This window comes from Podarcis muralis, chromosome 7 (assembly GCF_964188315.1).
Source record: "Podarcis muralis chromosome 7, rPodMur119.hap1.1, whole genome shotgun sequence".
Lineage (NCBI taxonomy): Eukaryota > Metazoa > Chordata > Lepidosauria > Squamata > Lacertidae > Podarcis > Podarcis muralis.
The window spans coordinates 88,901,666-88,926,688 of record NC_135661.1 but is presented as its reverse complement, the minus strand read 5'-3'; the positions used below and the strand labels follow the sequence as shown (position 1 = coordinate 88,926,688).

General features: G+C 52.4%; 1 protein-coding gene across 6 annotated transcripts in view; it reads right to left on the bottom strand.

Annotated features, from left to right (window-relative positions):
- Positions 1–6,345: 6,345 nt before the first annotated feature.
- The window catches only part of PAK4 (p21 (RAC1) activated kinase 4), an 83,583-nt gene continuing 64,905 nt past the window's right edge, over positions 6,346–25,023 (bottom strand). For 5 of the 6 annotated variants that reach the window (XM_077932398.1, XM_028741884.2, XM_028741883.2 and 2 more), the window contains 7 exons: positions 19,224–19,925; positions 16,942–17,439; positions 15,412–15,545; positions 12,988–13,114; positions 9,642–9,767; positions 9,070–9,204; positions 6,346–6,637 (listed from right to left, as the gene is read on the bottom strand). In XM_077932398.1, coding sequence (XP_077788524.1) covers positions 6,482–6,637; positions 9,070–9,204; positions 9,642–9,767; positions 12,988–13,114; positions 15,412–15,545; positions 16,942–17,439; positions 19,224–19,925 — 1,878 coding nt within the window. In that variant the 3' untranslated portion in view covers positions 6,346–6,481. The remainder of the gene's footprint in view (positions 6,638–9,069; positions 9,205–9,641; positions 9,768–12,987; positions 13,115–15,411; positions 15,546–16,941; positions 17,440–19,223; positions 19,926–25,023) is intronic. The other variant, XM_077932399.1, reaches the window with a different exon arrangement.

Genomic DNA, 25,023 nt, shown 5'->3' with positions numbered 1-25,023 from the left:
ATACTGTATAATAAATGTCCCTGCATTTAAGTCTCATAGCAGTCGACTGGTTTGCTAGAAAGCTTTGTTCATTTAACCTAAAATATCTGTTTCTCTCCCCCAATGATGCATGTTCAGAACAGCTCTCAGTATATGGCCTGCCTTTCTGAATGGACCCAGCAGCGTCATGCATTGTCATTATAGACAAGAACTTTGCAAGAATCATTGCAGGTGCCCTCAGGCAATGGACTATCTCTTTAAAAATAAAATAAAATTCACCACTGTGTATTCTTAGTATTAATAGTGCTTCTCTCCCCTTCACCTGCCCAGACACTCTAAACTAATTTAGAATCTTTTTGCTGCGCTTTGGGGTTTCTTGATGCAACGGCTGCAGGCTATTAAAAGCCGCTCGAGGGAAGCAGGGGAAATTCCAAGCGTTGCTAGAAAAAGGGCTTCATAGTCGTTTGGTGCAACTTGTTTTGTTTCAAAACCCAACTGGGAAGTGTGTGTGTGCTCTGAAGGCGAGTGCACTGCTAGCTCATCCGACTCATTAATTTATACCCCGGGGAGGAGAGATCTCTTCTTAGCCATACTGAAAGCAACCGCTCCCAGCGGGGAAGTTACTGGTCCGTATTTACAGCACCTGGTGCCCGCAAGAGTGATCTCATACGGAGGACAAAATGGTTGCCCTGAATCCGTTGCTGGTGGCAAATGCCCACCAATACCAGGAACATTTTGTGGCTGCACAAGTAGGAGCGTCTCATGGTTGCATCGATTTGGGTGCAGAGGCCAGGGAAACGCATTGGGATGCTAAACCGTGGAAACAGCTTTTCACATCAAAAGTTGCACATCGCAGAGGATTTCAGACCAGCTTACTGCCCCACGTGAAGGCAACGAGAGGGTTCGAAATATGGTGTCTTTTACAAGAATGTAAGAGCCAGCCGGATCAAGCCAATATCCGGTTCTCAGTGGCCAGCCAGATTCCCAAAAGGGGAGCCCACAAGCAGGACCGGAGAACGAGATCCCTCTCTCCTCCCAGGGCTTCCAGAAAATGGTATTCAGAGACATCCTGCTTCCCACAGTGGATGCAGAACACAGCCATCAAGGCTAGAAGCAGCCACTGATAGCAATATCCTCCACGAACTCATCTAATCCTCTTTCAAGCCTTCCAAATTGGTGTCCACCACTGCCTCCTGTGGGAGGGAGTTCCGCAGGTTAACTGCACTGTGTGGAAAAGGACTTTATCTGCCCTGCATCCTCCCAACATTCAGCTTCATTGGAGGCCCACGAGTTCCAGTCTTAGGAGGAGGGAAAGGAAGGTTTCTCTATCCTCTTTTTCCATGCCATGCATCATTTTATACAGTCATACCTCATGTTACGTCCGCTTCATGTTACTTTCTTTCAGGATACGACCCGCGGCGACCCGGAAGTACCGGAAAGGGTTACATCTGGGTTTTGCCGCTCGTGCATGCACACAAAAATGACATCACGTGCATGCGCAGAAGCGGCAAATCGCAAACCGCGCGTGCGCAGATGCGCCGCTGCGGGTTGCGCTCTTGTCATGTTGCGAACGGGCCTCCGGAACGGATCCTGTTCGCAACCAGAGGTACCACTGTACCCTCCTATCAGATCAGCTCTTACCTTTCCCCTAAACTTAAAAATAACCCCAATGCTCGCAGGGGGAGTTTCTCCACCCACTCGATCATTCTGGTTGCCCGTACTGGATCTTCTTGGCAACTGGCCATTTAATTTAATAAAACTATGGCCATTGTTGCCAAGCAGTTCAGTAACATCTTGCAGCAGATGGGTGTCGCCCGACTCCAGGGCCACTGCCCCTCTGTTAAGCTCCTTGTACTTGGGCACAGTCATTTAGGGTATCTAGAAATTTAACCACTTTATCATGGCTGGAAGATATATAGCCGGCCAGCCTGTAGCTGAAGTCACCCATTGCAACATTTCCTTTTTGTCATGCTTCCTTCATTCTTCTTCGTAAGGGTCTCACCCCCGAGCATTTCGATCAGGAGGGGCGAGAGCCACATTCTTAGTACCAAGTTGCTTAGCTGGGATCCTTGCAGTGCAGGGGGCTGAATTAGATGACCCTCGAGAAGGGGCTCCCTTCTGATTCTACAATTCTGTCCTCTTGCACCTGTAAGGAAGAGGTGCGCCTAGTGGTCCAGATCGTCGGACGGCTTCGCTCTTACTGCGCACCCTCGCCAACCCAGAAGACAGAACCTCCCAAGAAGGACCCGAGGAGAGTTAAAAACAAAGGAAGGAGCACACCTCTGTAATTGTAAAACTAGAATTTTGACTATTTAAAACTTTTCACCCAAAATTCAAACACCACATTTGAAAAGGGGGGAGGGAAGGGGGGGGGACAGCAACCAAACCAAAGAAACCCACAGCCAAATCTCATCACATGAAGAATCCAGGTTCTTTATACAATACAACTCATGGCGAGAACGTCTTACTAGAATTTGTCACAGCAGTCTGTCTGAAACAACAGATCCAAAGGGGATGGGGGGGGGGATATCACCCCAACACAAAATACTGTTGTGTGTTTTTTTAAAAAAATGCAATATAAATAACTTCTCTTTTTAAAAAAGTAACAAAAACCCACAGAAATGAATCAGTAGTCATTCTCACAGGGAGGGGAGCAAGACCCCCATTCCTAAACCTCCAGTCATATAAAAATCTTCAAGCTACAAGGAGGCAGGATACGGGGGGGGGGGGGGGGACAGGAACGAGGGAGTGGCTCTGGGGCCAGTTCTGTGGGACAGGGCGAGGCTTCTCTGCCAGGGCCTGTGGTTAAAATTCCAGTCCTGGGTCTCAGGAAACTGGGGGAAAGATATAGTGTTATGTGGGATTTGGGAAGGCTGAGAGTTTATCACCCTCCACCTTGAAAGGATGAGATTTGAAGTCTTTTCCCCCTGCAGGGAAAGTGTAGTGTTTGTGCATCTGTGTTAGTGCCATAAAAAAATAGTTTCTTTTCCCCCTGTGTGCATGGGGGAAACCAGTTCCTAGAGCGGAGGCAGCAGACGGCTGTGAGAAGAGGGGGAATTGAGCACTCAGGAGGCAGAGATTCTAGGGCTGCCACCTCCTTCCATTTGTCAGCAAGCTACCAGGAGATGAACGGTCTGTGGGGTGGCTCAGATTTAAAGCTGCAGTATATAGAGTTACAAAAAGAATTGTTCCCGGAGGTGGGACAACCCAGCTTCTCGGAAAGGGGTTGGAGCGGTGATGCCAAGTCACGAGGGCTGGGGAGTTGGGTTCTGGCTGCAGGAAGCGGCTCGAGTGGTCGCTAGGCCCTCGAAGACCAGCCTGTTCTGAGGTTCAAAGCCGAGAAAGCCTTCGAGGAAAGCCCCTGGGCTTTGTCGCAGGACAGAGCGGATCCACAAATGCAGCGCTGGGTGAAGCCTTTGCCTGCAGGCAAACGCCAGGTGCGCTAGGAAGGGAGGTCCAGGTCGGTAGCAAGCAAGGGTTCCTCTAGAGATTGGAAGAGATGAAACACTGTCCAGTTTTGAGAAGAAAAGCACCAGAAGAAGGAAGCAAACAGGGCAAGGGGACGTCCTGCGGAATATCTGCATTGCAGGCCAACAGCATCAGCAGAGAGGGGCTCAGTCCTGGACCCTTGCAGGAATTCTGCCCTGCATGGACCAAGGCTGGCTCTTTCTCACCTGCAAATCCCTCCTAAAATATGCCAGTTTGCACCTGGCTAATGCCAGTGGAGATGAGGAGTGGAACCCACAGGATTTTAAAAACCAAACACCTGGGTTTCCCCCCTTAGAGTGGTTGCAACTGACAGCAAATTTGCCAGGAGAGCGGCAAAAGCAGCAACAGGCAGATCCTGGTTTCGTGGAGGGGCACGTGAGAAATATTTGCCCTTTGAGCCCTAGGAGGGGCATCAGAAAGCGGGGTGCTTCCTTCCCGCCCCCGAAAAGCGTCTCCAGGGCAAATGTGATGCATAACCTATACCTGTAAGAACCTAAAATCAGGAAGCAAGAAAGCCCCCCAAACTCTTGAAGAAGAAAACCCCGCAAAACCCTTCCCCTGTAACTCTGCATGCAGAAAAGCCCATCCTGTATGTACAAGCATGCAAGGATGGGGTGCCTTGTGTGGCAAGGAGGGGGGTGGAGACCTCTGGAGGCCAGCTCTGTTCCTCAAGGCAGCTGCACCTACTTTACAAAGGGGAGGGACCTCTGCCTGCTCCCCTCCCCTCACACCGGGGGACTCCCGGTGTCTCCTGGGCCCCCAAGCAAACCTTCTTTCCAGAAAGCGCTGCGAATGCCACACCCTTCCCCACTCTCCTGCCATGGGGGGCTCAAGCCCTCTCCAACCCAGAGGGAAGGACGGACCTGAGCTTCCGATCCAACCCAGGGCTAGCAAACCCGGCGGCCTTCATCTCTCAAGCTGCTGTCCCGCCCCTGACATTCCTGCCTTGCCCATGCCACAAGATGGCACACAGGGACATGTCGGGAGCCAAGGGGGTGGCCTATGGCCTTTGCTGCTGCTTCCCAACAACTGGCAAGGCAGAACCCCCCCCCCCAAAAGCCAACAATGCAAGAGCTTAGGGAAGTGCCACTTTGCAAGCTCGTACTGGCCTCTATTTTAAAGACTAGGAACGTAGGAGCAGTGATCTCCCTATCTCCTCGCCCCCCCCTCCAGCCTAGCAATAAGCTGGGGTGGGGGGCAATGACAGGAGAAGCCCTGTTGCTGGTATCCCACTGCTTGTTCAGCCGGAGGGGAGCAAAGCGACAGAGCATCACAACCACGGAGGGGTTCAGTCTCACGGAGAAACGCCCAGGAAGCTCATTTGCTCTTCTTGCTCCCTTTTCTTCCTGCCTAACACTGCTTCCTAGCCTATGCTCAAGGTTTGCAGGTCTGGTGAGCAACACCAAGAGGCGCGCAGCTGCCTGACCCCAGGAGCCCCACGTCACACTTCTGACATTGCGAGCGGCAGACTAACTCATCCCCCAAGCTGAGCGTCACCAGCCACAAAGGAGAAGTCCAGAGGAAGCCTCCCCGCTGCGAGACAGGACAAAAAAATAAAACCAGAACAAGGCCTGTTCTTGGCACACCCTAGGCCAAGAGCAGAACAAAGCCCACAAGGGGGGACTTCCATAAATCCAGCCTGCCCTCCAGGCCGAAGAAACTAGTCGCAGTTTTGCCTGGGGTGGAGAGTACAAAGCTCAAGAGCAAGCGGAGGGGCAACGGCTGCCACTATCGAAGGCAGGAAGCAAGCTCAGCGCGGCAACGTCAGGCGGGGAGAAAGAGCAAAAGGGAAAGAGAAGACAAGACGGGGGTGGGGGTGGGTGGAGAGGGGCCAGGGCAGCTCCATCCTGGCCAAGCGGTGACAAGAGGGGCAGAGACCAGGGACGAAGAGGCAGGCTTGCGATTAAAAGCAGCCTTCCCGGGTCTGGATCCCCCGTGACGACTGCAGTTCCTGCCTGAGCAGCGGGAGACGTGGGTTGGGGAAGGAGCTCAGGAAGGGCACAACCCCTGTGAAGAGGGACCGTTTTAAAAACGAGAGAACTGGGCTGGGTAGGTGGAAGCGGACATCGCGATTTGGGAAGAGGGCCTGAATCTCTTTAACTGGCAGTTAAGAGCACGGAGGAAATCACGGAGGGTTTTTCTTTTCTAAAAAAAAGGACTGCTTTGCAGAGCTGAGAGTCTCGTTTGCCTGAGAATGGGAGCCCCTGAGAAAACCCACCTCGCTTCCTTCCCTTCCTCTCCAATACCAAGAGACGCAGTGTTTCTCCCCAGTTTGAAAATCTGAGGCAGGTTTGGCTCTTGGGGGGCAGGGAGAGGATTCTTCAGGGAGGGGGAGAGGCAACCATGGCTCAGCTGAAGTCCCCAGAAATCTGACCAGACTGTGGGGAGGGGGGCTTCCCTGCCCCCCCTCTCTGGGACACTCCTTGCCAATGGCCCCCGCCACCTCTGTCCTCTGGCTATCTGGGAGGAAATACGTGCTACCGAGAAGAACGAGAGAGGGGTCTCGGAAACCACGGACTGGAGAGGGGTTGCGTTTCGAGCTCTCCCCTACCCACCCAAATCGCCGCTGCCCCAGACTTGTGTGATATGAACGGCTAAACAGCAATCGGGAATTGTTACAGTCTTTTGTTAAAAAAAGCAACCCCCCCCCCTTCCAGGGCTCTAAACCCTGCTCTGAGCTCAGTAGTATGGAAGAGTGGCGCAGAGAGGGCGTCCTCCTTGCCGGAGATGGGACTTGTTCGTGGGACTTGTGTCTCCAGCATCAGTGGCGGACGTAGAGGAGTCCCTCAAGGGAGGGTTGGCCTGAGGGTGGAACGAGGAGGTGGCACGTCTCCCTGGCCACAGAGGAAGGAAGAGAAGCCCCCTCTTTCAGCAGGGAGATGCCACGGGGTGGCCGTTGTCCCTGGAGGGGCTCCAGCTGCCGTTGGGGTGGGGTAGGGGGTTCGCCAGGGACGACGGAGGTGTCTTCTCTCTCTCGCTCTTTGGTAAGATGGTCCAGTTTCTGCCGCCTCTTTCATCTCATCCGGTTCTGCCTCATCAGGGGCACGATGCAGGAAGGGGGGCCGGCTTTCCCCAGAAAGGGGTGCTTCAAGAGTTCGTTGGCGGTGGCTCGCTGGGCTGGGTCCCTGACCAGCAGGCGGTCAAGGAAGCCCTTCAGGGAGGGAGAGACCTGCGGAGAAAGGAGGGGCATGAGCCGCATTTGGTGCAGAAGGGTAAGAAGGGCACAAACAGGAAGGGGGAGCACCTGCAGTCGGAATTGCAGTGGTACCTCAGGTTACATACGCTTCAGGTTAAGAACTTTGCTTCAGGTTGAGAACAGAAATTGCGCTCCGGCGGCACGGCAGCAGCAGGAGGCCCCATTAGCTGCTTCAGGTTAAGAACAGTTTCAGGTTAAGTACGGACCTCCGGAACGAATTCAGTACTTAACCCGAGGTACCACTGTATATGCTTCAATGGAGGCATGCTTTTCCTCTAAGAATATGGCTTATTTTCTATGCACATGTAAAGTTAAGCTGGGGGAGGGGGATGCCTCTATACAAGCCAAATAATAATAATAATAATAATTTATTATTTATACCCCACCCATCTGGTTGGGTTTCCCTAGCCACTCTGGGCGGCTTCCAACATAACACTAAAATACATTAACCTATTAAACATTAAAAGTTTCCCTAAACAGGGCTGCCTTCAGATGTCTTCTAAAAGTCTGGTAGTTGTTGTTCTCTTTGACATCTGGTGGGAGGGCGTTCCACAGGGCGGGTGCCACCACCAAGAAGGCCCTCTGCCTGGTTCCCTGTAACTTGGCTTCTCGCAGTGAGGGAACCGCCAGAAGGCCCTCGGCGCTGGACCTCAGTGTCCAGGCAGAACGATGGAGGTGGAGACGCTCCTTCAGGTCCTTATTTAATCCCCGCAACAACCCTGTGAGGTAGGTTAGGCTGAACGAGGCAGTGACTGGCTGAAGGTCACCCAGTGAGCTTCATCCTCGCCGAGTGGCGATTCGAACGCTGGTCTCTCCCAGGTCCTAGCCCAGCTCTCTAACCACTCCCATCCCTTGTGGGGTGCAATTAGTGCCAGCACCTTCGTCAAGAGTTTGGGTGTAATCTTTGATGCCTCCCTTTCTATGGAGGCGCAGGTTACAGCTACAACAAAGATGGCATTTTTCCATCTCCACCGAGCGAAGAAGTTGGTGCCTTATCTCTCTCGCCCTGACCTGGCCACGGTGATCCACGCGACGGTCACCTCCAGGCTTGATTATTGTAACTACGTGGGGCTGCCCTTGAAATTGACCCAGAAACTCCAGCGGGTACAGAATTCTGCGGCGAGACTCCTCATGGGGTCCTTGCCACAGGAGCGCATTCATCCAGTGCTATACCAGCTGCACTGGCTCCCGGTGGAGTACAGGATCAGGTTTAAGGTGCTGGTTTTAACCTTTAAAGCCCAAACAGCCTAGGACCCTCATACCTACGGGACCGCCTCTCCTGGTATGCCCCACGGAGGACCCTAAGGTCTGCAAATAATAACACCCTGAAGATCCCAGGCCCCAGGGAGATTAGACTGGCCTCGACCAGAGCCAGGGCCTTTTTGGCCGTGGCCCTGGCCTGGTGGAACGCTCTCTCACAAGAGATCAGAGCACTGCAGGATTTGACATCTTTCCGCAGGGCCTGCAAGACGAAGCTGTTCTGCCAGGTCTTTGGTCGGGGTTCAGTCTGATTCTTTTCTTTCTGTATAAGAACAAGCATTAAAGAGGATCTCCTAGTCTGCTCACAGGTCCTTTATAAGACCAGTGGTAACAGTTGGCCCTAGAGAATATTGTTGTTGTTGTTTAGTCGTTTAGTCGTGTCCGACTCTTCGTGACCCCCTGGACCAGAGCACGCCAGGCACCTCTGTCCTCCACTATCTCCCGCAGTTTGGTCAAACTCATGCTGGTAACCTTGAAAACACTATCCAGCCATCTCGTCCTCTGTCTCCCCCTTCTCCTTGTGCCCTCCATCTTTCCCAGCATCAGGGTCTTTTCCAGGGAGTCTTCTCTTCTCATGTGGTGGCCAAAGTCCTGGAGCCTCAGCTTCAGGATCTGTCCTTCCAGTGAGCACTCAGGGCTGATTTCCTTCAGAATGGAGAGGTTGGATCTTCTTGCAGTCCATGGGACTCTCAAGAGTCTCCTCCAGCACCAGAATTCAAAAGCATCCATTCTTCATAGTGGAGAGAATATTAACCACTCTCAATTTTATCCATGGACAGCCATCTGTCCAGATTTTAACTTCCTCTGAACTAATTTTAATATATATTTTAAGTAATTGATTGCCTGTTTTTATGTTCTTATGTTCTTTGTATGCTGTGTTAGTTTTATGATGTTAGCCGCCCTGAGCCCAGCTCCGGCCGGGGAGGGCGGGGTATAATCATCATCATCATCATCATCATCACCACCACCACACTGGCTCTCTAACCCAAATGGCTCAGCACTGCTTCTCGTCGTATGACCTGACCCAGACCCTGTGATCCTCATCCTTAGAGGCCCAACATCAAATTTCGGTCCTGAATCTGATCCTTCTAAGGTGGGGAAGTCAAGCGAGGAAAAGTAAGAGAGAAGGAAAAGGAGTCTCTTACCTTGTGCACGTTTTTGAGTTTGGGGGGCAGGTTGTCTCGGATCATCTTCATGGCCTTCAAAGGGGGCTCGTTGAAATAAGGGGGCTCCCCATCCACCATTTCTATCACCATCACGCCGAGGGACCAGATGTCCACCTGAAACAGAAGGAGGGGGGAGAGGGGGGTTGAGAAAGGAGAACAAGAGCAAAAGGTGCCTCCGCCTCCCCCTCCCCAGCCTGGACAGTTTTGTAACTGGTTTGCAAAATGGGGGCCCTACTGGACTAGCAAGTCTGCCTGGCAGCAGGCTGTTCGTTCCATTTGGATTTTACAGCTTCCCTCTCCCTGAAAGCTCAGGATGGATGAGGGAGGCAATATATATATTGCCTCTGCTGATTAGAGAAGATGACAACTTCATCAAAACCACGTAAATGACCACTTGACTGCTTTGATCAGTGGAATGTGGCGGTGCATACCCTCTGGAACTCCCTGCCTCTTGATATCAAGCAAGCGCCTTCACTGCATTCTTTCGGCATGTGCTGAAAACATTTCTGTTTAGGCAAAGCCGGAGGTTTAGGAAGATGAGACCCTCTTACCTCCGGCCCATAGGGCAACCGGGAGATGAGCTCTGGTGCCATCCAGTAAGGGGTGCCAACCAGGGACTTGCGCCGCGGAACCTCCTTGTTCACTTGCGCACAGAACCCGAAGTCGGAGAGTTTGACCTGGAAGGGAGAGCCAAGCGAAGGAAGCATGTCAGTGGCTGGAGTAGGCTCAGGGTGAGTTTGCTCACGAGGTCTGCTGCGGGAAGCATCCTTCCAGCCTTCGCAGTGCAGATCAGCAATATTCCGTTTTTTAAAAGACGTGACGAGAGGCGGACAAACTCCCACAAATATATGGATTTGCCTTATCGCGATGCATCACCCCTCTGGTCAGCCTAGCCCAGTTCTCTCTATTTTGACAAGCGGCAAGCGCCCAATCCTGGCTACCAGATGTCCTTTGAAGCTGGAGATGGCAACGAGTGAACCAAGGACTTTTATTCCGCGTGCCAAGTTGGCGTTCTGCCATTGAGCGATTCCCCCGATTCCCCCACCCCATTAATGTGGGGCTCAATTCCATACTTAGTCTAAACCTCAGTTCAAGGGCCTAACATGCCCCACTCCTAAGCCAGTGGTTCCCAAACTTTTTGGGTCCACAGCCCCCACCTTGGTTATAATAATGATTATTTATTGTTTATACCCTGCCCATCTGGTTGGGTTTCCCCAGCCATAAACTCAACCCAGGTTCCTCCTCCCTTACCCTATAAAAAGCATTATTCAGAAGAGCAGTTTGCACGACCCACTAAGGAAGATAGTAACACAGTAAAAATCGAAACAGTAATTGAGCATTTATTCAAAACCCAATTAAATCTATTTTGTTTGATTAATTCAACAAAATGGATGAGCTTGGTTGATTCTAGGATACCAGCTTTTCAAAGTCTGATAGTCATTTACATTTTCAGTGCCCCCATGCTGACCCCTTGCCTCTTAGCACCCCACTAGGGAATCCCACTTCCCCACCCCAGAGGGTACCACCTACTTTGGGAACCACTGATCTAGACCCAAGCATGCTGTCATCCTGAAACTGTTTTGGGGCACTTCATTGCTCAACCCTAGAAACACTCTGGTTCAGAGACGTGTGGAACCCGTGGGTTAAAGAGAATTGGATTTCTTCACAACAGTGCAGGAGCCCATGAAAATTTGCTGCGTGTACAGGTACAATAAAAGGTAAAGGTAAAGGGACCCCTGACCATTAGGTCCAGCCGCGGACGACTCTGGGGTTGCGGTGCTCATCTCGCTTTACTGGCTGAGAGAGCCAGTGTACAGCTTCCGGGTCATGTGGCCAGCAGAACTAAGCCACTTCTGGCGAACCAGAGCAGTGCACGGAAACGCCGTTTACCTTCCCACCGGAGCGGTACCTATTTATCTACTTGCACTTTGATGTGCTTTCGAACTGCTAGGTTGGCAGGAGCAGGGACCGAGCAATGGGAGCTCACCCTGTCGCAGGAATTCGAACCACCGACCTTCTGATCAGCAAGTCCTAGGTTCTGTGGTTTAACCCACAGTGCCACCCACGTCCCGCAAATACAATACAATTTAAAAAAAAAAATTTTTTCAAACCATTATTGAACATAATTGCTTTGGGACTTCCAGGGGAAAGGAGACAGAGGAAGCAACTGAGAATCCAGAGGGTGCTATAAAAAATTCTGCCTTCTCACAAGTCTGAATATGGTGAGAAGTGAGGTTACAGGGAACCAGGCAGAGGGCCTTCTCAGTAGCGGCACCCGCCCTGTGGAACACCCTTCCGTCAGATATCAAGGAAATAAGCAGCTATCTTATTTTTAAAAGACATCTGAAGGCAGCCCTGTTTAGGGAAGTTTTTAATATTTAATGCTGTATTGTTTTTAACACTTGATTGGGAGCTGCCCAGAGTGGCTGGGGAAACTCAACCGGATGGGCGGGGTATAAATATATTATTATTATTATTATTATTATTATTAGGGTTTCAACTAAACATTAGGAAGAACTTTTTGACAGTGAGAGCTGGCTGACAGTGGAACGGACTCCCTCAGAAAGTGGTGGACTCTCTTTCGTTGGAGGTTGCGTATGATTTAATTGAGATTCCTGCAATGCATTGAGGTTGGGCTAGATGGCCCTTGGGGTCCCCTCCAACTCTATGACTCTATGTTTTTAAGTTCTCCTCAGAAGTCTTGGGGCCGCCTGACACCACTGAAGAGTCACCTCCAGGTGGCACTGCAGGACCAGGCAATTTCAGCAAGAGGTGAACAGGGGCAGGGACATTATTTTACTCCAGGGGTCAGCAACCTTTTTGAGCTGTGGGCCGGTCCACCGTCCCTCAGACCTTGGGGGGGGGGGGGGCGGAGTATATTTTGGAAAAAATAATGAACAAATTCCTATGCCCCAGAAATAACCCAGAGATGCATTTTAAATAAAAGCACACATTCAACTCATTCAATGTGATGTAAAAACACGCTGATTCCTGGACTGTCCGCAGGCTGGATTGAGAAGGCGATTGGGCCGCATCCAGCCCCTGGGCCTTAGGTTGCCTACACCTGTTTTACTCTGTTTAGGGAAGCTTTCAATGTTTGATGTATTACAGTATTTTAATTTTTTTTGGAAGCCGCCCAGAGTGGCTGGGGAAGCCCAGGAAGATGGGCGGGGTATAAATAATAAATAGTTGTTGTTGTTGTTGTTGTTGTTGTTGTTATTCCTTTGTTTCTACCCCCACACCTATCAGCCAATCACCCATTCCCACCACCCTTCTGAGTAATACCCCTCCCCACCCTCTCACTCTATATCAGGGTCTGGTGACTTCTGTTTCAGTGTATCTGAAGAAGTGTGCATGCACACGAAAGCTCATACCAATAACAAACTTAGGTAAAGGTAAAGGTACCCCTGCCCGTACGGGCCAGTCTTGACAGACTCTAGGGTTGTGCGCTCATCTCACTCTAGAGGCCGGGAGCCAGCGCTGTCCGCAGACACTTCCAGGTCACGTGGCCAGCGTGACAAAGCTGCTCCGGAGAATCGGCACCGGAGCAGCACACAGAACGCCGTTTACCTTCCCGCTAGAAAGCGGTACCTATTTATCTACTTGCACTTAATTGTGCTTTCGAACTGCTAGGTGGGCAGGAGCTGGGACCGAAAGACGGGAGCTCACCCCGCCACGGGAATTCGAACTGCCGACCATGCGATCGGCAAGTCCTAGGCACTGAGGTTTTACCCACAGCGCCACCCGCGTCCCAATAACAAACTTAGTCGGTCTCTAAGGTGCTACTGGAAGGAATTATTTTATTTTGCCAGAAAGTTCTGCCTGATGTTTAGTTGGCATCTCCTCCTCCGTTTTCCTTGAGCTTAAAATCAGCACCTGGGACCACGTGCAACTCACCCGGCCGTCGTGTGTGAGCAGAATGGAGTCACTCTTGATATCTCGGTGGATGACACCCTGGGCATGGAGGACGGAGAGCGCCTTGAGGACAGACAGACAGACGGCCGCAATCTGCTCCTCGTTCATCCTGGAAAGGGAGTAAGAACACAGCACCTGTTAAAAGAGCAGCCTGGCAGGTTCAGACCTCGGTAGGCTCACCTTGCCTACAGCTTCTAGAGGTCAACCAGATCCCCTTCTGGGAAGCCCACAATCAGGGCATCAAGGCGACAACCTTTCGCCCATCCTTGTTTCCCCAAGCGGCAAAAATTCTGAGTCAGGCGCCTCCTGGACATAAAGAGTGCGTCCCATTTAGCTAAGATGGCAAATAGCCAGTGATAGCCTTCTCCCTCCTGCTCCTTCACAGATTTATGAAGCTGCCTTTTAAAGTCACCTAAGCCAGGGACGCGGGTGGCGCTGTGGGTTAAACCACAGAGCCTAGGGCTTGCCGATCAGAAGGTCGGCAGTTCGAATCCCTGCAAAAGGGTAGGCTCCCATTGCTCGGTCCCTGCTCCTGCCAACCTAGCAGTCCAAAAGCACGTGAAAGTGCAAGTAGACAAAAAAAAAAAAAAAAAAAAAAGGTACCGCTCCGGCGAGAAGGTAAATGGCGTTTCCGTGCGCTGCTCTGGTTTCACCAGAAGCGGTTTAGTCATGCTGGCCACATGACACGGAAGTTGTATGCCAGCTCCCTCGGCCAGTAAAGCGAGATGAGCGCCGCAACCCCAGAGTCGGCCACGACTGGACCTAATGGTTAGGGGTCCCTTTACCTTTACCTTTAAGCCAGCAGCCCTCATCACATTCCGTGGCATGAATCTATTCTGTGCTGTGTGAGGGACTCTCTGTGGCCTGTCCCAAACCCAAGTTCTGGCATTTGGAGAGAGTGAGAAAAACCTCTCATTGCTTTCCTTTTAAAGAGGAGTTGGTGATGTGGAATAAAAACTTTGGTTCGTCTTCCTGTCTCTCCAAGACATCCCTTTCTGTGGGAAACCTGTAGGCAGGATTTGACCAACAAGAGCCCTCTCCCCTCCTGGGGTTTCGGATACACTGCTGCCTCCGACGATGGAGGTAGAACACAGCCATCCTGGCTAGCAGCCATCAAGAGCCATCTCCTCCATGAATCTGTCTTATCCTCTTTTAACGTTCCACTTTCTCAAATATTCACTCATCTGGTTTCTACCTTTGTTTTCCTAAGGTTCATCTTTGGGCAAAATTTGGCCAACATCTGAATCTACAGGCTGCTCTCGGCATAGCTGCTCTTTTCGATAATCTGCTTCAATTATACCTTTTGACATTTCATACCGAGATAATTTTTCCTTTAAAAACATAACCATTAGGGGGGAAAGTTATGGATTTTAACAGTCATTCTGTGCAGGCTGAAATTCTATACACAGTTAACTAGGAGAAAGATGTGTGTGCTGAGTGAATGTGTCATGAATCTTCCACTATTCAGCTCCATTGCGTGCCCACAAGTTCTGGACATCCGGCAGGAGCCAGCCCCGAGGTCGGAGAGAGAACCATCTTCTGAAGCTCTGCTCCCAGCTGGAGTAGAAAAGGGACTTTCAGCTGCGTCCCAGTTCCAACTCAGCCACAAGGGACTGCCTTTCAAGCGAAGAAAGAGCAAGGTCAGGCCATTGTGGAGCACTTAAAACAAACACTTCTCTCCCTGCCCACGCTGCAAAGCTTTGGAAATGCTTCTTTTCCCCAAAGGCCTTTACATCAACACATGCACACTCCTGGCTTCTCTTAGCTGGTCACAAAAGTCAGAGTACGCCCGGCCGGCCGCTGTTGGGAGAACGAGGCTCTCTGTCCAGCAGGGCTGGGCAATATCTGGTTTTCAACATTATGATATATAACCAGCTAAACATCGCGATATACCGATATATCACAATGTCTGAAATAAGGATGGCGCTATGTAGAGACATTGGCTGGCTTCACGGTTTTCCCCACATTGTGATTTTTGCCAGCGCCTGCTCTTGTGATTCGCTGCGCCCTGCAAGAGGCAGGAGAGAGCTGAGCTGGCGGAGTTAACAGGGATTGCAGGAATCGAGAGAAACATTGACTGGCTTCATGGTTTTCCCCACATTGTGAATTTTACATAGTGCACACACACACACACACACACACACACACACACACACACACTGTGATTTGCACGATACACTGGCAGGTGAAAAATTATGAAACTGATATCATGATGTCGGTTCAAACCAGTTTGGGACGATATATAGATATATCTATCTATATATCTATATCTATATATGGGATGATATATAGATATATCGCCCAGCCCGACTGTCCAGGTGGACTCAAGAAAACCTGTAAGGAAAATGTGTAGAACAGCAGCAGAGTCCTGGGAGAGAAGGGGCTCAAGACTGCCGCTCCCCATACCTTGTGTGTGTGACAATGTCCGTCAAAGCGCCTCCTTCCAGGAACTCCATGACGACCCATAGCTCATCGCCCACCAGGTAGCTGTTGTACATCTCCACCACATTCTCGTGCTGATAGTCTCTCATGATCACGACCTGAAAGGGGGGAAATGGACAGTGGCAGCTGGGAGGGAGGAAGAGCCGCTGGATAAGGACCCAAAAAGTGCCTGCTGGATGAGGCCATCTAACAACAGCATCCAGTTTTCACAGTGGCCAACCAGGTGCCCCAAAGACAAACTCGCAAGTAGGATCCGAGCACAAAAGCAACTCTCCCCTCCTGCGCCTAAAGTAACAAGTCAAAATAACAGCAAACTAAGAACAGATTTAGGGACGCGGGTGGCGCTGTGGGTTAAACCACAGAGCCTAGGGCTTGCTGATCGGAAGGTCGAGATGAGCGCCGCAACCCCTGAGTCGGCCACGACTGGACCTAATGGTCAGGGGTCCCTTTATCTTTACCTTTAAGAACAGATTAACACTCACATCAACTTCCGAAATGTCTTGGCAGGCTTGTCAAAGCAAAAATGTTTTTAATAAGTGCCCAAAAAGGTACAGTGAAGGCGTCTGTCCGATCTCAAGAGGCAGGGAGTTCCAAAGTGTAAGTGCTGCCATGTCAAAATATGGAACAGGTGTTACATGGCACCAGTGCTTTTTTTCTGGGGGGACGCAGGGGTATGCATACCCCTAAACATTTTGTGAATCTAAGTTTGGCTTCATTGAGGGGCAGTATTTCAATATGAGTAGGAAAATGAGAGCACCCCTAAACATATTTTTTTTAGGGGGAAAAGCACTGCACGGCACCTGGAAGAGTGCCAGTTCCGCAGAGCAGTCGAAGGGGGCAAGCCGATCTCTCGGGTGAACTGGTCCCAAGTTGTGAAGACTTGGGTGCCTGGCTGTTGCTGGACTACAACTCCCATCATCCCCGACTGCTGGTCCTGCTAGCTAGGGATGATGGGAGCTGCAGTGCAACAACAGCCGGAGACCCAAGTTTGAGAAAGGCTGTGTTAAGGGCTTTCGGTGGCGCTGTGGGTTAAACCACAGAGCCTAGGACTTGCCGATCAGAAGGTCGGCGGTTCGAATCCCCGCAACGGGGTGAGCTCCCATAGCTCCTGCCCACCTAACAGTTTGAAAGCACCTCAAAGTGCAAGTAGATAAATAGGTACCCCTCCGGCGGGAAGGTAAACGGCGTTTCCGTGCGCTGCTCTGGCTCGCCAGAAGCGGCTTAGTCCTGCTGGCCACATGACCTGGAAGCTGTACGCCTGCTCCCTCGGCCAGTAAAGGGAGACGAGCGCCACAACCCCAGAGTCGGCCACGACTGGACCTAATGGTACCCTTTTTATACTAGCCGCCTCTGCTGCCAGGACACCCCACCCGATACCCTTTGGGGAAAGGGAACACCATTCTCAACACACACAGAGGAAGAAGAAGAACAGGAAGCGAGCAAGCGAGGCTACGGAGTGGGGACCTTCCTCCACCCCACCTCCCGGCCCCTCACCTCGTTGAAGAGCAGCTCCCGCCGCTGCTGCTTGCGCAGGTCCATCTTCTTGACGGCCACCAGCTTCCCGGAGCTCTTGATGGTGGCGATGCAGACGATGCCGGTGGACCCCTCCCCGATCTTGATGAAGTTGTCCAGGTAGGTCCTGGGGTCGCCCGGGTCCACCACCATCTGCAAGGCGGCCCGGAACTGTTCGTGGGAGACCCGCTGGGGCTCGCGCTGCGGGGAGCGGGGCTGCTGCGGGGCCGGGGGAGGGGGGCCCGGGGGCTGCGGGGGCGGGTGCTGGGGAGGGGGCAGCTGAGAGTAGGGCGGCTGGTGGGCGGGCGGCGGGACGTGCGTCAAGTGGGGGTCCGAGGCGTGCTGGGAGAGTCCTGGGTGGGGCGGCTCTGGGTTCCGGGATCTCGTTGGGACCGATGGTGGGGGCCTGGAGGAGCTGCTGTTGCCACTTATGGGGCCGTTGGAGGCTGTTTCTTGGGGTTTCCCAGGCCTGTGCTCTGCCTAAAAGAAGCAGGGGTGGGTAGGGTGAAATGGTTACATCAGTAACTGGGAAGGACGGAAAAGATCAGAGAACCATACAACTGTAGACTTATAAGAGACCAGGAGGGTCATCCAGTCCAACCCCCAGCAGTGTCTACTTTCAGGCAAGTGTGGAAGGGCTGACGATCCCCTCAGACTACTCACTACAAAGGGAAGGGGGCAGGGAAGGTCACACTCCAGCTGCCCGGTTGCCAAGGGACCCTCAACCGGAGCACTGAGTGCCAGAAACCAATACAGTGATGTTGGTGCCTTAGGACTTGAGATTCACCACCGACAGTTCTGATAATATGTGAAGTACGGATCTCGCCAAAACAGGTCATGTGTTCTGAAACTCCCACCCGCCCCAGAATGAGCAGCGCCCTCCAACCTTGGGTCCCCAGATGTTGCCAACTACAACTCCCATCATCCCTGACCATTAGCTAAACTGGGGGGGGGGGGTGATAGGTTTTGTAGTCCAACAATACCTGGGCACCCGACCGTTGAAGAGCACTGATGGAGAGAGATTTGTGGGTAGCTCTTGCGGACTAATATGGAGTAAGAGGCTGCTGATCCGTTCAGCCCAGGGCCGTCTTCTCTGCCCAACAGCAGAATCGTAGAATTGTAGAGTTAGAAGGGACCCATAGAGTCATCTAGTCCAACCCCCTGCAATTCAGTAACGCCTCAAGAGACCCAGACACACAGAGGTGTCTCCCAGCCCTTTTAACCTATAACCATAAGAAAGTAAAAGCAGCCTGCTTGATCAGACTAGAGTTACACCTAGCCCTGCATTTTCCTCCCCACAGTGTCGAAACAGATGCCCTCTGGAAAGCCCACGAACCAGGTTCTCTTTTAACTGGAGATGGCAGAGCTGCATCTGTCCTCTGTAGCTCATCTCTCCTGTTGCCCGTGGCAGAGTTATGCCCAGAACACAAACACACACATACACACACAGCAGGAAAGCGGCAGGACCCCCTGCTAGATTAGCACAAAGGACAGGAACCGAGGCGGAGATGATAGTGGTTAGCTAGACGCAAAAGAAAGTTGAAGCTAAGGATGGCGGTGCCCTTGGAGGAAGAGGAAGAGGAGGAAGAAGAGTGGCAGAGGTGCAAGAAAAAAGGGTTCCAGACACCTGACAGTTCCACGGTAGATTCCCTCGCGATGGAGGCTTGCGGCACCCACAGCGCAGTACTGCTGCAGCGTTTCTACAGAGAGAGAGACAGAGTCACTGTGCAGGAGGCCGTGGGGCTGCGGAGGGCGGTTAGAGAAAGGCACACGGAGGGAGAAGAGCAGAGAGAGGAGCGTTTCCTTCAGAAGGTGGGCAGCACCAGAGCAGCTCAGGTTAGTGGGAGCAAGGGCTGTGACAGCAGAGGAGAGGAAAGGCAGGACGGACACCCAGACGTTGCAGGAAGACAGCGGGTTGAAAAGCGAGGGAGTGCTGCTCCGAGGAGGAAGGAAGGCCCGAGAAAGAGGAGACACGGCGACACGGCAGGGAGCAGAGCAAAGAGCCAGCCTCTGGAGGTCTCTACAGGGTGGGGCTTCTGCAGAAGAGCTTGGCTTCGCGGCTCAGAAGGTGCCCACTGCCCATCACACCATCAGCCACTCAAGGATGCGGGCAGTAAGACGCAAATCCCTTTTAAAAGCAAGAGGCGTCTTCACTTGCTGATGAGCTTGTGCTCGAGGGAAAAGGCACTTGCGGAGAGTCGACCCTGGCTGGCCAGCGGTAGAGAGCCATAACCTACAAGGCGGGGGGTATGGGGAAACGTTACCTGAGCGCCCCGGACGGGATCTGTGTCCGCTCGCGGGTACGTGTTAAAAGGCCGCCCGGTCTGCTGTGCCGTTTTCATGACCCCCTCGGAGATGGGGATATTTGGGGTCCGGATATTGGGTCCCGAAAGGGGCCGCTTTTCCCGGGGGGACTGCGGGCTGGTCTCCCCGGTGTAGGTGGATTTGGGTCTTTTGTCGGGGCCGTCCGCACGCTCCCTTCTGACCACGCGCTCCGACGGCTCCTTCTCGGCGGCCGCCTCCCTTCTCCCGTCTCGCTCGTGAGGCCTGTGCCTGTGGTCCGAGAAGGGCTTGTGGTAGTCTGGAGGGGGCGGCCGGTGGTGAGGCTTGCCCGTGGGCTCCTGCCCCCGGGGGTGCTGTGCGGCTGTCCTGTCTTCCCGGCTCCTCTCCCGGCTCTGGTCCAGCTCGTTCCGGGAGCCGTGGCGGTTCCGCTCCTTTAGCTCTTTGCCCCTGCTGCCCCCGGAGTCTTCCTCGGCGACGGCAGCATGGTAGTGGTGCTGGTGGCGGGAGGGCCTGGCCAGGGCCTCGCTCAGGCCGTTCTCCTGGTAGAGCTGGTCGTGCCGAGGCGGGAAGGGGGGGCTGTCCCTGCGCAGGGAGTTGGAGCGCGAGACGGACATGTTCTCAAACTCATCCAGCAGCCAGGCCAGGGAGCCGTCCTTGGCCGCCTTGTTCCCCCGCACGATGGTCTTTATGCGCGGGGCATGGAAAACGGAAGCGGCGGGGAGGGGAGGGAGAAAAAAGACAAACACAAACACAAAAGAAAATAAGGTGAGCAACACAAAAACAAAAAAGAAATTAAGGGGCCTGGTGGATGCCTGGCAGCTGGTCAGTTTTGGCACACGCACACACACAAAATGAAGCGTACAGAAGCATGCGGGCGTCGGGAGGGGGCGCTGTTGCTCACACACTGGAGAAGCAAGGCCTTTAAGGAAGCTGCTCTTAACCCCAAAGCAATTTCCCCATATACACCCATTCCATCTGTGCATTGAACCTTCCTTGAAAACCACAAATGCAGGCGATAACAACGCTTGACTCAAAAAGCAATGGCTTAAAGGAAACGGCAAGGCCTCTGGATTTGTTATCCGAAGGCAGAAACCAAGATGCAATCTACGTAAAATGCATTGCCGTCATTTGTGCTGCATCAGTCTGCAAAGCTCTGATTTCAGAGCCTTCCAATCACAGCATGGCCACCGTCTCTTCCTCTTGCCAGAAAAAAGGGGGGGGGGGATTTGCAAGACTCCACACTCATGTGGCCTTCCACTGGTGGCCGAGGAAAAGGCTTACTCCTCCCTCACGTATCATGTACACATCCTCTGGGATCAATGCAAGAACCTTTCCCTCCCCTCCCCAATGCACCTGCTAAGCATTTCAAACGCAAAGAAACTTTCACATCCCACCTTTTCCACTGGCTTCCGAAGTGAAGATATGTTGCTTTGTCCCCCCTCCCCTCCTCAAGGCCTGATCCTATACTTTTGCACCGGCTCTTATCACACTTTGCACAACACAGAGATTAGTTGCATGCTGCAAGCAAGCGAGAGGACACAACAGCCAGGCCAGGCCAGGCCAGGCATGCAGATTATTATTTTTTCCCTTTCAAAACCAGACCCACACATCTGCTAGAACACTCTGAAGGACACCCTGCCAGACTGAAAACAGATTGCGGTGTCTGGAACCGAGACACCCAACCCCAACCACACCACAATCCACCACAAGAAACTCCTGCAAGAGCGCTGAAGGATTTGGGAGGCAAGGTCTGTGCGAGGCCTGCAGTATAGATCTGCAGGTGTTAGCAGGAGAGCTTCCAAGGATCGCTCCTTTCACTCACGAGGGCCCTTTCTGCCATGCTGATTTATTTAGAGCATTTGTACCTGTCTCTTCAGGTACAAGAGCGGCTTACATCCCATCAAAACAGGACAGTCCCTGGCCCACAGATTACAATCTCAAAGAAAAGACACTCAAGGGGAAGGGAACAAGGAGGGAAGAGGAAAAATCAAAACTCAGGCACCCATTTCTAAACAGCTGTTTCTGTACTGACCAGCAGGCACAGTTCAGGGGCAGGAAGTGCCTGATGGAGCTGGCCTTTCAGTAAAGCTGACCAAGTGAGAGCTTCCTATCTCTCCTGCTGACACAGTCTGGTGGAATGGCTGCCCCAAACGACAGTTGCAGGAGAGGAGGCCTGGTGGCGCTGCTTTTACACCGCAGGACCTTAAGGAAAAATTTCCAGCACCAGCGTAACAGCCATTGGTTCACACAGCATTTGAAATTTGCCAGGCGCATTTTGCACCTGGCTATCAGTCGCTTGCAACCATGTGAAGATACCGGGGCGCCGGGACGGTGCCTGACGTCTCCACCGTCTGAAGGTGCATGCCTGTTTTTCGCACGCTAACAACACACCCTTTAGAATTCTATCAGTGAGATTCTCTCTGCCAAATCAGAACAAATTTCAGGATCAAAAAGTCACATTGAAAAATACAACTTTCAAGCCTCCTGGCCCCAAAATGGCAAACTAGGCATGCCGTGTTGGCGACTGTAACCCTGGTTTAAGGAGTCATTTGGCACCTAGCTTATATATCTGAGTTTCTAACACTGGTTTCACAGAGAAGCAGATGGTGCAAGTCAACATTCAGTTATCTGTGACCTACTAGAACCAAGAACCTCCCTTCTATTTGCAGCCTACATGCAACGCTTTATTTCCAAAACAAGCAGCGCTAAGGCTCCAGTGAGGCTGGTTGGTGAAGGAGAGGAAGAGACTAGACGAGTGGGCACACAAACTTCTGTTATTCCGCCTCTGCCAAAACAGGACTCGTAAGCCAGACGCATCGCATGGTGACACCCGACTGCTGCCATGAATGTTCCTCCGGCCCAAATCCAAAGCAAGCGAGATGCTGCCACTTTCACTCTACCCTGGGAGGACAACGCGCAGATTCCTCAGACCAGGAGCTTAAAAAACGTTCTCCGCCAACAGCCTCACATGTGGGCCAAAGCAGCAACACAAATAAGCACCCACACCCACAGAGAAAAGTACAGCTTTCGGGTAATTGGCTCGGTGACTGTACAGTTATACAGGGGATGATGGCGGCGAGGACGCATTTATAAATAAATATTCCAGAAAGGCACTCTCGCTCCTTGCTCCCTTGGATTTGAAAACCTGACCTCAGCGCTTGCAGCCCTCCCAAGTATCCCTGATCTTTCTGCAAAGAGCGATTCTGTCCCAGTTTACACAGTCAGCAGGCTTTTTTCGTGGACTGTAACACTTCAGGCTATGGTGGTGGGGGGAGAGAGAGAGAGAGGTGAATGCTTCCCCCTGGAAATAATTGCCTCCACACAGGAAGTTAGGAATATGGACTCTGTATATTTGAAGGAGCGTCTCCACCCCCATCGTTCTGCACAGACACTGAGGTCCAGCTCCGAGGGTCTTCTGGCAGAAGACACCTGAAGGCAGCCCTGCGTAGGGAAGTTTTTAATGGTTGGCACTTTATTGTCCTTTTAATATTTTCTTGGGAGCCGCCCAGAGTGGCTGGGGCAACCCAGCCAGATGGGTGGCATGTAAATAATAAAATTATTATTATTAGGAAGGCAGGGAGAAGAGCTTGCAGCGCAGCCTCCCCAACCTGCTACTCTTCTATATGTAACAACGTCTATGTGCAAAACTTCAGTAGGCCCCTGCAGCCCGAAACAGCACAATTTTATTCCATAATCCTGCAGACTGTATAAAAAGGGGCTGCACAGCATCACTGGAGGTGAGGACCTAAGAGCGCCAAGGGGGCCCACCTAGCCCAGAATCCTGTTCTCACAGTTGCCAACCAAATGCCCAAATGCAACGCCACTCTCCTCGCTTGCGGTTGCCAGAATTTAAGGCGCATGCTGCCTCTGATTCTGGGGGCAGGACACAGAGCCAGCATGACTTGGAGCCATTCAGGGCCTTCCCCCCCCCCCCCCAACAAAAGGGAAGTGGCTGACGGAGATGGGAAAGAGAGGAGGGTCACATCTATAGTGCACCAGCGCACAAAATCCATGCATGCGCCCTTCTCCCCCGCTGAAGCCCCTTCGGTCGACGTGGGCCGCCCTCAATGAATGTGTTTAGTATGCCAAGAGCGGCTGCCTTTTGCCCCCAGCCTACACAATGCATACCTCCACACTGTGGAACCTCTTTCATTGGAGAGCTGTGCGAGCGCATAAAGATTTCCTTATCAGAGAGCGCTCAGGCTCATCTAGCCAGCTGGAAACGTCAAGAGGCAAAGATTCCCAAGAGGCAGGCTTGCCGGAGGGCGTGGGGTGGGGGGAAGAGAGGGAATGTGCTCAGGGAAGAGAGAGAGATCTGAGCCGCAGGATCAACATAGAATCACAGAACTGCAGAGTCGAAAGGGACCCCCAAAGGCCATCTAGTCCAACCCCCTGCAATGCAGGGGTCTCAACTGAATCAGACACAACAGGAGGCCATCCAACCTCTGCTTGAAAACCTCCAAGGAAGGAGATTCCATCCTGAAGGTCCAGATTCCGGGCCAAGAACACTCCTAACCGCTATAATGTGCCATTACACAAGCACACTTGGCACAAACTGGCTCTAGTCCAACGTGGTGCCCAAAGGGGCAGAAACAGAAGGTTTCTTCCGTGTGGGCATGTGGCAGCAGGAGGAGATCTATGAGGCAACAGGGAGTAGGGGAAGGCTGAGTGAAAGTGGGTCCTGGGAGAATTGCAGGCTACAGACTAAGCGACGCAAGCTTTGCTCCCCCTGAAAGAAGCAGATGGTGTGTGTGGTTGGACTTGCTCTGGAGTTTCGTCTGACAAAACCACACTGACGTTCACACAAGCCGTGCAGGAGCTGTGCCTGGTGTCAGAGAAATGCCCAAGTGCAGTGCGCTAACTGCTCCCACATGTATGGAAGCTGCTCTCTCTACAATGGCAGGTGTTTTGTTGGATAAAGGAAAAAGGGAGATTCTAGTATCTAAAGTCGCATGGAAGAGGGGAGCAAGCCTGTTTTCTGCTGCTCCGGAGGGGACGGCCCAAACCAATGTGGTCAAACGACACATCAGGAAGAACACACCATGCGCTCAGACGGCACTAAGCATCAGGAAGAACTTCCTGGTGGTAAGAGCTATTCAACAGTGGAATGGACTCTCCTTCGTTGGAGGTTTTTAAAGAGAAGCTGGGTGGCCATCTGCCAGAGATCCTTTAGCTGCAATTCCTGCACTGCAAGGGGTTGGACTAGATGACCCTTGGGGGTCTCTTCCAGATCCACAGTTCTGCGTTTCTCAGAGCTGAACCTTCCACAGCAAGTTCTGTGCCTAAGAGGGAGAGGGATGGGCTTCTTAGCTCCAAATGCCGTTCGCCAGGAACCGGCCTGAAGCAGCAATGCACAGCGTGTTGCCTTGAATGAGTTTCTGAAGTGTCCTCCTGGGTAAACAAGAGGCAATTTGCAGAAGCCTGCAGAAACGTTAAGATCCCACCCTGCAGCTGCAGGACACGGAATGGGAGCCCGGTTCATCGGAGGCGGCAACAGGGGCCCCTCCCCACTGCAGCTCCCAGAGCACCCCTGGGACAAGGTGCCTCGCCCTCCCCAGAAATGCAGCGCTGCGCCTCCAAGGGAAACAAGCAATCCCTGCAAAACTGCCGTGGCGTTTATTGGGAAGGCAGGGAGGGGTTGTTTAGTTCCCTAAACAAGGCACGTCCCAATTTCTGGGCAAATTAGGCTCCCCGGGGAGATGGGGCAGGATGACACCAGGGAAAGCTGTGGGTGAGTGGTCAAAGGGAAAGAAGGGAAGAGGCTTGGAAGAACAGCCAAGA